At 42.5% G+C, this 11,434-nt stretch overlaps 1 protein-coding gene across 6 annotated transcripts in view; it reads left to right on the forward strand.

The window, feature by feature from the left end:
• LOC121888178 (uncharacterized protein C18orf63) overlaps positions 1-10,939 on the forward strand; it is a 27,926-nt gene extending 16,987 nt beyond the window's left edge. For all 6 annotated transcript variants that reach the window (XM_042399582.1, XM_042399581.1, XM_042399586.1 and 3 more), the window contains 3 exons: positions 3,407-4,252; positions 4,534-4,617; positions 10,160-10,939. In XM_042399582.1, the coding sequence (XP_042255516.1) occupies positions 3,407-4,252; positions 4,534-4,617; positions 10,160-10,282 (1,053 nt within the window). In that variant the 3' untranslated portion in view covers positions 10,283-10,939. The remainder of the gene's footprint in view (positions 1-3,406; positions 4,253-4,533; positions 4,618-10,159) is intronic.
• Positions 10,940-11,434: the final 495 nt, after the last annotated feature.

Consider the following 11,434-nt stretch of genomic DNA (forward strand, 5'->3'; position numbering starts at 1 on the left):
ATATCAGAGGAGAGAATTCTCCGTCCACATGTCGCCGTGTATTCAACGGCCTCACAGACCGCTGCGGTCTACAACGCTGCCTCTTTCTTAACAGATACATTATAATTGACGTCCTCCGCTGCTGTCGTCGTGTTTGTTGTTGTCAGAAACTTTTGACTCTGAACTGCCCTCTAGTGGACGTATTGCTTAACATCAGATGTAAAGTACGCGTGGTAGTATGTCGGCAGTGACGGTTACATTGTTTGAAATGGATTATTTTCATACATAAAAGGAGCATAAATAAGCGTTTACTTCCCGACATACTGCCCCCAACTGTTCATAGGCTTAATAACATCTTGCTAACACGGAGCATTCACAGAACCAAGACATGGCATGCAGGATATGCAGGGCAGCCATCATGCTTATGCAAACTTAGTTAAAAGTCATGATCACAGTAAAAGAGTTAAGTGACAGAAGAAGAAGAGTGAATAATCACCATCATCCCTGAAGTATTTTGGTTTATCTTCTGTCTGTCTTTATGTTACCTTAATGAACTGAAAGCAAAAGAGTTGAATTCATGGAGATTCAGGGAAGAACACATCCGTCATCTGCAGCCAAACGCACTCAGTTATTACTCATGTTGTTGTTGCCTGTTAGTTTCTGGTATTGATTAGTTTTTCAATCAATTGTTTAGTCTATAAAAATTCAGAAAATAGAGAAAAATGCTCCTCGCAATTTCCTGGAACTCAAAATGACGTCTTAAGCAGTTTTGCTTTGTTTGACCAACAATCAAAAAAAGATGTTCAGTTTGCTGATGATATAAAACGGAGAAAAAGCAGCAGATCCTCAGATTAGAGGAGCTGAAACTAGAGAACGTTTGGGCACAAATGACTCATCAATTATCCGCCTAATTGTGTATTTAACCTTTACACTAAAACCCAAGTCTAATCCTCAGTCCCTCTGAGCGGTTTTCTTTCTCTTTGCTCTTCTTTTTTTTGTCTTTTTCTCCCTCCTCTCACAGTTTCTGCCGCTCTTTTTGCCTTTTTATTTACTTTTTAAAACCTAAATCATCTGTTTGTCTCTGTCTTTCATTCTGTCAAACACACACACACACAGTACATGGGAGCTTCCTCAATGTGAGCTTGTGGAGCTTTTCCCACCCTGTAAAATCTCCACGGACAGTTTTTATGGCCACAGAGGTGCGACTCTGGAGAGAGAGAGTTCGGCGTCAGTGTCGTGTGACATCACGTCAGGAGGAAGGTCCAGAGTTCACTTTCAGTTATAGAAAATATGGTGGAGATACACGTCTTTGTCACATCTCCCAAAAAAAATCAGCCTATTCTTCTTCTTGGTCAAGGAAAGATGTTGTCTTTGTCAATTCATCGTCATGAAAAACAAGTGTAAACAACAGGAAGTATTTCTCATCTTCTTTACAGCTTGTTTTCATGAAGATAGTTGAATGGAAGGTATTTGTTTTAAACTTGTCATCCATGTGAAGTACTGAACAATTTCATGAAACTTAGTCGACATTTCTTATCGTATTCAGGTTTCTTTCCTCTTGAAACAGAAGTGAATTCTTGAAACAATCATGCAGGTTGACGAATATAAATGCTGCATAACATTTTGATTAATCTTCACATGAAGCTCAGGTTAGAAAAATATCTGTTATTGTCTTTAATCGTTTGAATAAATGTGTTCGTCCCCTTGATGAACTCTCAAAGCAGCTCTGAGCTTTCAGTGAAGTCTATAGATGAAACTGTGAAAGCTCCACTCAAACGCTGTAATGAAGCCGCTGGAAATTAAAGTTATTTCTCATCCTGAGAGTTCATTCTGTACATGAAGGAGAAAAGAAGTGGTCTTTTATTCACAAGGTGAAGCTAAAGTGTACTTTTCATCCTGAGAACTCTGCATTGTGAAACATCTGGAGAGATCGATTCAGTGTTCACAGAGTGAGACTAAAATATTTATAGTGTTCAAGGCTCATTTCCATCTATAAGAGGAGAAAGAGACTGAAAAATGTAGCTTCTGGTGAACTTAAAGCTCTTGTGAGACAGTTAAACAATAGATTTAAAGAAAAGGTTTCAGATATTTTTAAGGGGATTGACTTCTTTTCAGTTTCTTGCTCAATCTTTGACAAAAACATACAGTTCCTGTGTGTTGTGGATATTTTGAGTGATGGTCAGCGGTGGAGAAAGGCGCACACGAGGCTTTTGATGTCTTAATGCTAGTTGTTGCTAATGTTTATTGAAAGCACTAGGCTGAGTGGAGAACCAAAAACAGTAAACACCATAGTGTTCTGCTCCAATGCTGTCTCTTTCTGAAGGTCCGAGTCCTCGTCTTCATCAGCCTACAATATGAAATATTAGTCTGATTGGTTCACTAGTTTCTTAACGAGGGACCGTTTAAGTCACGTTGGATGTAATCTCAGCAGTTTTGGTTCGAGCGTCTGACTGTGTCATCCACCCATCTGTATTGTTTAGGGAAGCCTCCTCTGACCTTGGTAACCATGGAGATGCTGATATACCCTCTATCAGAGAGGTTTCTGCCTCTCAGACTGCTGAAGTCTGAAGGAGAAGACATCTTCATCTCTGATTACAGTGTGACCTCAAAGCCAAGTTTGACCCAGTGTGACCCAATCTGTAACCTCTAAAGATGTTTTCCATAACGCTGTGTAAATCCCACAAGTTATTTCAGACTGCTCCTCTTGAGAATTATTCTTTTGTATGGACATAATTTTCAGACATGTTCCTGACATGTTTCCCCAAAATTCCTTTGGAAACGTCTTGAGCAGAATGTGAAGGGGCTTTCTCCTCCGTAGCGAACTCATGAATGAGTGAACTGAATGTCTCCGCCCTGATATGAACGGCCGCCCTAAAGACTTTGGATTGGTTCTGCAAAGCTGCAAGATTGTCCTCAGTCTCTAGTTGAGCGAAGCGTTTAGAGACCGACCTGTGAATCTGCCTTGTCTTGCAGTCCCTGTAAGTCAAAACTCAGGGCTTCAACCTGCCCTGATTGCTTTGTTTTTAACGTTTTTTTTCTACTTTGCTGATGAGCTGATGTTGGCTCATCGCACATGCTCACAAAAGACCGCTCTGCAGCCTTGGTTGCTAAGGTGGTTGCTAAGGTGTTTCCATGTGTTGTTCACGTCGTCCAACATGTACGGATGGATTTGAGAAGTTGACGTTTGGAGTAAAGAAGGAGAAAAAGAAGTGAAATCCTGCTACTATAGTTTGTTTACGTAGCCTCCGGAGCCGGAGGAAGCTTCCTGGAAGCTGACCAATCAGAATCAGTACAGAGTCTGTGTCCTTTAACATCATCAAGTGGTTACAAGCCATAAAGGTTTGGAACTACTGTCGTCATCTTTGAGTCCTGTTTCCTCATGTTTGTAGTTTTTTCTCCTTTGCTGACGTCTGCTCCTCTTCCTCAGGTGTCGAGCGGTGAGCAGGTCAATCTGACCACCTCTTCCTCCATCAGGCCGGTCCTCACCCAGCTGCCTGCTCCTCCTCCTCCTCCTCCCCGACCTGCGAGGCCCTCCTTTGGGTCTCAGCCATCAGCCCCTCTCTCCCAGCAGGCCGGAGCCCAGGGGCTTCTGGGTAATGCATGTGGATTTGGAGGCAATCTGACACAAAGTCAGGAATGTAGAAGATCTTCCTCCTCCTCCTCACCTGCTTCCTTTTCTGTTTCCTCTGGTTCTCACTCAGCTCCATCCCTCTCCTCCTCTTCCTCTTCCTCTTCTCTCCCGCTCTTCCAGCCAGCCTCCTCCTCCTCATTTTCCTCTGTGCTCCCGCCTCTTCCTCCCCCTTTAAACCCCACCCCCAAACTGGTTCCCATCTTCAAGAACAAGCATCCGTCGCGCCATGTGAACGTCGCCCTGCTGCGCCTCCAGAAGCAGAAGCAGCAGCTGAGCAGAGGAGGAGGAGGGAGGGTGACGCTGCCCGCCATCGGGAAGAACACACCTACTTCTTCTACTGTTTCTTCTTTGTCGTCCCTCCCGATCCCTCCTCCACCCACCGTTCCCCGCTTCAACCGTCACCTCAAACCCCACAGCGGCGCCGCTCCTCAACCGTCTTCCTCATCAAACCATCCGAAACTGAAGCACATCGCCAGCCTGAGCCCTTCAGCCAAACCTAAACCCGTCCTCGTCCTCGCTCCAAAGCCGGAGACCAAGATTAAACCCAAAACCAAGCAGAATCCTGACCAAACCAGCAGTAAAGCGCAGGACAAAGCTGCAAAACAGCCATCTGATACCTCCAGTAGAGAGAGCAGCAGAGGGGTGAGTCCCGTCAGTTTAAAGATGAACTCTGCTTTATCAGTCGATATGTAGTTGCATTTGGTAGCCGTAGAAAGTGAGGGAGACATGTTCCCTCCATCCCCAGTGGAATGACGTCATTGTATATGTGTACATGTGTGTGTGGGGATCAGGTCAACTGTTTATATTGTGTGTATCTGTATATTTCTGGTGTAAAGTTTTATTTCTGGGACAATAAAGACGATCGACACTCGTGTGTTTCCCACCTTAACTGTCTTGTGGTGTTTTTTTTTTGTTTGTTTCAGGGAGTCGCGTTTGAGTCGAAACCGAAGAAATCCAGAGCTGCGATACGAGACGTGGACGTGGAGAAAATGGCCAGAAGCAACCAGGTCAGGAGACAAACTGAACGTCACACTTCCCTCTCACTAACTTTCATTTCTCCCTTCTGTTCTTCCCACCAACGCCATGTTTCTGCTTCAGCCTCTATGGTTACATTAACTTCCTTTATGTTGACATGACTGCAACAAAAACAGTTTTTCCAGCACCAGCAGACATCTAGTAAATCCTGTTAATGTCAAAATTCTTACCGTACGGAGGAAAAACCCTTTTGATTTAGTGAGCGACATCACCACAAAGCACCACCGTTGGTAAAGATGTAAAAGCATGTGACATTGTGGACGTTCACACAGCCTACATGTACACATGTGAACACATCTGCCTACACAGCGGAGTACAGAAAGTATTTGTCCAATAAAACAACCCTGATTATAAGACTCCCTTTTCCGAAAAGCTGTTTTTGGAAAAAGACACAACACACTTTCAGACTGTTGGGAAAGTTTCCCTGAGATACTATTAATCCAAGAAGAAGAGAGTCAAAAAAGTGAAAATACTTCCATTGAAGCAGAACATAAATCATTGCTCACTTGTTTGTGTCAGTGATCGTTTCTCAGACTGTCTGAGCTCCTCGTCATCAGTGACAGCAGCTGTTCTTCGCTGTTTGACAGATGATTCAGAGTAACTGAGAACATTTACTCAAGTACTGTACTTAAAGGAAGTTAGTTTTACCAGTGAAACGGAATATTTTAGGGATTTAAATCCAATCCTTCGCATTTGATTGGACCACTAAAAAGTGGGCGGGGCTTAGAGTTTAGTGCGATATGGAGCTGCAGAGGACCGTTGGCTCCTCATACACCTCCCTCACCCGTTAGATCAGGATGAATCACACCTCAGCAGCCACTGATATCCAGAAACACATGTCTGTATGACAGGCCGATTCACAGCCTGGCTTCCTCTGCAGGATCCACTTCACTCAGCTAGCAGCGGCTCTCCGTGTGGATCCAACCGGAGCACCGAGTCCCAGCAGCAGGTCTGTCGGGCAGCTGAGTGAAGTGAAGTCGTGGTGTAACAGTCTGCGGAGGAGCTGCTGTGTTCGGCTTCTTTGTGGTTTATAACGGCGGTTGGCAACCAGCGTATTGCCCCGGGATTCATTCCGGCTCCGACGCGGTTTTGCTCCGTCCTCTGCACGGCGCCCTATTCCACCGGGAGCGTGTCAGAAGCGGAGCGTCTTCTCTGTGGGGAAGCCTTCTGCCATTTAAGGTCAGTTGCACTCCTACTACAGTAATTACAGCAGCCTAGTCAATGCTGATAAAGCCCCTTAAGGCTACCGTAATTACTGCAGTAGCAGGGCAACTAAACTGCCCAATTTTGTTAACTTGCTCAGCTTTCGTTGATTTGGTCATTTTCCTTGATTTTTGTGCTTCTACTATCGTTCAGTAGCTACGTAGTTAAATGGTTTCTTTATTCATCTGTTTTAATTGTGTTTATTGTTGATATACGACCAGGAGTCTGCACGGGGTGTTTTATTTTGAAAATTGCCCGGATGCTCAAAGCTGTTTCTGTGTCTGACTTCCTGCCCAGCTCGATCTGCTCTGTGCTGCTTGACGCAGCCTCTGTAAAAACATAGACGAGGCGCCTATCTTTAGCGCAGCGGACCGGAGAGCCGCTTCAGCCGTGGCGCGCCCGGCCGCGATCTGCTCCGGCAGCCGCGTCGCACACGCGCCCGGTGGAATTTAGGGGTTAGTTGCTTTACCGCCACCTTTTGCTCCTTCTGCAGTAAAAGCTGCTCGTCTGTGCGCTCCAGCGTCTGCTCCCGGTGCAGTTTAGTCTGTAAATACTGGAACATCACAGCAACTAGTGTCCCGAAATACTTGTGAGCAACACATTGAATCACCACCTGCCTGAGAAACCTTCGCAGCACTAACAAGTCGTCGATATCCATTTTCCTAAACTGCCGACTCATCTGGAGTGAGCAGCTTTAGGCCACGTGGATGCTGACATCGTTATCGTTATTGTTTCTCGGTGTTAATACAGTTAAATCCGTCCTGCTGTCTGCTTCCTGTCTGTTTTGCAGCCACTGAGGATGGAGAAGTAGATTTTGTTTTCTGTTGTGTAATGAACATTATAGAGTTTGTCTTGTTTTGAAATATTGAAGTGTAAAGAGGTGGAAGAAGTGGTACTTTAGCTTCTGAGAAGAAGACTAGAGATGTGATGAATTTCCAGTGTATCCACTCTGTACTGTATGTGCAGCTTTAGCTTCCTCATAAACATCCTTTAGGGAGACTTGCACACATTAAGGTGATGTATTAAAGTGTGTTAGCGTGATGAATAGCATACACACTGTTCTGTCAGCTCGGTTTCCTCCTTTCAGAGCAGCGTGAGGACTGTTAAAGTGATGAATGGTCAGGAGGAGGTGGGAGCCCACAAGGAGCCGAGCACATTAATAACAACATTCATCAGTTTTACAGCTCCAACCTGCAAGTGTTCAGGAACAAAGCATCAGTTACTTTTTCTGCTTTACTTTTGTTTAAGCAGCTTCACCGCCGGACACGTTGTTCTTTAGGATTTGTTAGGAAACAACAGTTGTAAATGTTGTTTATGAGGAAAGTCTTTAAATGTTTGGTTCGAGCTTTTCTAGGGATGGAAAGATCGGTCGGTCCGCTGCTTTGATCCAGACTGAAGTATCTCAACAACTGTTTATTCATTTGTCGTGAGATTTTATACAGACGTTCATGTTTCCCGGAGGATGAATCCTAGCGACGCTGGTGATCATCTGACTTTCCCTCTAGCGCCACCATGAGGTTGACATCTGTGGTTTTGAGTGAAATATGTCAAAAACTGTTAGAGGAAACTGGGTTCACACATTCATATTCTCCTCCTGCAGTAATTCCTTTAGGACTGCAATTAATTATTATCGATTTAACTAATTATTGATTCTTTTTGTCTATAAAATGTCAAAAAATAGAGAAAAATGCCAGTGATCATTTCCTAGAACTCAAAGTGACGTCTTCAAATCTCTGTCCAAAACACAAATATACAGTTTTTATCATGTACGGCAGAGAAAAGCATCACTGATGAGAGTCATAACTCATTATCTCTGATATCTGTCAACAATAAACCTCCATCAATTAGAAACCAGAGAAATTCACAACTTGTCTGAGAATCTTCACATTTTAAAGTTTTCTTCAGTATCAAAGTAAATTTATTTATTTGTCATTCCAACCATTTCCATTAAGAAATACACGTACAGTAGAAGGAGAATGTGTTTCTCAGGACCAGATTCACATACCTACAAACACATAACGACGGTTAAAAACTCAATAAAAAGCAGCAGTTAAGGAGATCAGTGCTTTGCTAGAAAAATGCAATTAAGTAACTGAATTAAAATGCTTTAAGAAAGGCTTGATTTTATACAAAATAAATAAAGCCTAAATAGATAATATGAAATATGAGAGACTAGGGATGCAAGATATTATCGGCCGATAAAAGCTCTAAAATGAAATATCGGCATCGGCCATTTCTGCCGGTCATGAGAGGCCGATTTGTCGCCTTCTCCTCTGCTGCCTGACTGTGTTTCCCTCCACGGACTGTTTCACCCCGACGGTCCCCGTGTTTCCTCCGCAGGCTCCACTTCACTCAGCTGCTTCTTCTAGCGGAGGCTAGCTGGCTGTGCTTCCCTCCGGTCATGCTGCGGCTAACGCTCCGCTAGCCTCCCAGCTAACGTTAGCCCCGGCTCTCCATGTGGATCCAACCGGAGCACCGAGCCTCGGTTTGTTATTCAGGTCAAAGTGGGAAGAAGCAGCGGGTCTGACGGGCGGCTGAGTGAAGTGCAGCCTGCGGAGGAAACACCTCGGCTGACAGGATGTACCACTATGATTGAAAAATAAAAATCATCTTCTTTTTGGTTTATAACGGCGGTTGGCAACCAGCGTATTAGGTGCATTAGCGCCACCTTCTGCTCCGGAGTGTGGACCAGAGATTAAATCCTACACATTAATCCTGTCTGTCTAATAAACTCAATGAAAACTCTACTGCTGCTCCCACTCGGCAGGTTCATTAAAGTTTTAATGCTGAGCTCCTGAACTCCAGTCTTCATAAGTTCTTCCTTCATATATTGTCTTTCTTGATCATACTTAGTACAATCTATGCTTGCATGCATTATAGTCTCATCAGCCAGCTGGAAAAAAATATGTGCATATATCAGTATTGGCAATCGGCTATAATGAGATGGAAATATCGGCATATCTGATATCGGCAAAAATTCCAATATCGTGCATCCCTATGAGAGACTACAGCTAATATCCAGTGATAGTTGTCTGTACATCATGTTACGCTGCTAACAGCTGATTCACATGACTTTTAATGGAGACTATTTGACTAAATGTAAACAAATCTGAAAAGAGAATAACAGTTCCTACCTGTAGCTGACGTTACAGCAGCACATTCTGTTGTCTTATTGGTTCCCAATCAGGCCTGTATGTCAGCATCAGAATGAATGAATGAATGAAATTTTTACTATTGTGTCAACAACAACTGTACGCCCACATGGGCTTACAAGACACCATGAATTCCAACAATCCAGGACCAGAGTACAGCGTTTATATTGTATGATCTTCAGATCTAGAGACCATCATTAAATAGTTCAGACATTTATTACTGAAGAGTCTAAGTAAACACTAATTAAACAATCTATCTCGTCTTCTTTTCAGGCTTTTGAGATAAAGTTAGCAAACTTAAATACATCAACATTAAACAACCATTCCAGTTTTTGCTCATCTGAACACCAAAATATTTCAGGGTTTGGTCGTTTAACTCTCTTAAGTCATCATAGTTTGTTTCCACTTCACCCAAATCACAATTCTCACACAATCTACTTTCCTCTGGAATATTATTGAATCGACTAAACTCAACGGCCAGAAGAAGAAGCAGCTCTCAACTGTGCAGCCAAAGATCTTTGACCTCTAGATGAACCAGATGATACATATAAGTCAGGGCCAAAAATTCTGTTTGATATGCATATGTGTATATATATATATATATATATATATGTCTATATATATATATATATATATATATATATATATATATATATATATATATATATATATATATATATATATATATATATATATATATGATATTAGTTTTGGCTTTAACAGAACATTTTCAAACCATTTTTCTTCAGATTTCAATAGAAGCAGATTAGCAAAAACATTTCTGTAGAAGGTAAAAAGCTCAGAGATCCATTTTAAAACACAAGGCCGTCGCTGTGAATGGGATTTAAATGACAGAAACAGCAGCGAGTTCACTGAATAACAGCTGCAGTTATTAGTGAGGAGGAGAGAGGCTGATAAATGAGCCTCATACAGAGAAGAACTGGATTAATATCACTGACCAGCAGGTGATGTTCAAATCTCCACCGACACAAACACTGTCTGAACGAGACTCAATCGATTTTAAGTTGATCGTTTCTCTCTTATTAAAGCTTATAAAACCTTCCTCTGATCTCATTCTCCTCTCTATTCTCTCTGTTTCTCTGTTTTTTTACCTTCATCTTTCTCTTTTTCCCTCGTCCTCCTCCATTTCTCGCTCCAGTTGTCCCGACTGAACTCTGCGACTCTGTCGTCCTGGTTGAGAGGAAGAGGAGTTCTCGTCAGTGCCAAACACAAGAAAGAGGAGCTGATGCTGAAAGTTATGGGCTGTCTGGCTGAAGCCTAACACACACACACACACACACACACACACACACACACACACACACACACCATATCTACTTAATGGAGTTACTTTAGAGTATTAACGCCGCACTAATCTCCTCATTTAGGGGATTTGATGTAAAATCTTATCAGTGTGAATGACACACTGCAGCTGGAACAGACGACGGCGTCTCATCATCTCATCTTCACTAATTTAGATGCTGAAGATTTGCCAGAATTAAATTCTTGTGTCAGATGAAGTCACGTCGACGTCCGGAGGAAGTCAAGGTTTTTTTTTTTGTTCCGTTTAGTTTGATGTTAAGTAGCGCAGACGGTTCAGGTTTTCTGACGTCACCTCACACAAGTTCTGTGTTATGAAGTTCAAAAAGTGTTTATTAGTTTCCTGTCAGCGCCGTCCGGTTTATCTTCTTATCTGTTTAATGTTTTCACTTAAAAATGAGTCACAGAAAAACCTGCAAGAACACGAGTATGACTGATTTATTTTAACAGCCTTGCTAAAAAAAATCATTTAAATGTTTTTTTCATAGAAGATATTAAATATTCTGTATTCTACAACCAATATCTGCTTATTTAAATTGTATTTATACAGAAGATTTCTGCTTGTTGTTCAGAAATGTGCAATAATAATAATTTATTAAAAAAAAAGATTTTAAAAATTGCAGTGATGTTTTTTTTTTCTTTTATTCACCAAAATCTAAAGTCAGGAGTTTTTTTTTTTCCTGTGTGCGTTTTTCAGGTCTGACAGGCAGCTGTTTCACACACACACACACACACACACACACACACACACACACACACACACACACACAGACAGATGTGTCCAGTCAACCATGTATTAGTTTAGATATGCTCTCAGGGTGTCAGATTCCATCAGGCGAGCTTTGTCCTGCTCCGTCTGCCAGAACAGAGCTGTGTGTGTGTGTGTGTGTGTGTGTGTGTGTGTGTGTGTGTGTGTGTGTGTGTGTGTGTGTGTTTGTGTGTGTGTGTGTGTGTGTGTTAAATACCCAGATTTACACACACCAGAAGATTTCAGCAGGATCATTCCAATCATGCTTCAGTCAGGATGGTTTGGTTCAGACCAGATGAGTGTGTGTTTGGTGTGTGTGTGTGCTTTGTGTGTGTGTGTGTGTGTGTGTGTGTGTGTGTGTGTGTG

The sequence above is a fragment of the Thunnus maccoyii genome, chromosome 21, assembly GCF_910596095.1.
Source record: "Thunnus maccoyii chromosome 21, fThuMac1.1, whole genome shotgun sequence".
Taxonomy (NCBI): domain Eukaryota; kingdom Metazoa; phylum Chordata; class Actinopteri; order Scombriformes; family Scombridae; genus Thunnus; species Thunnus maccoyii.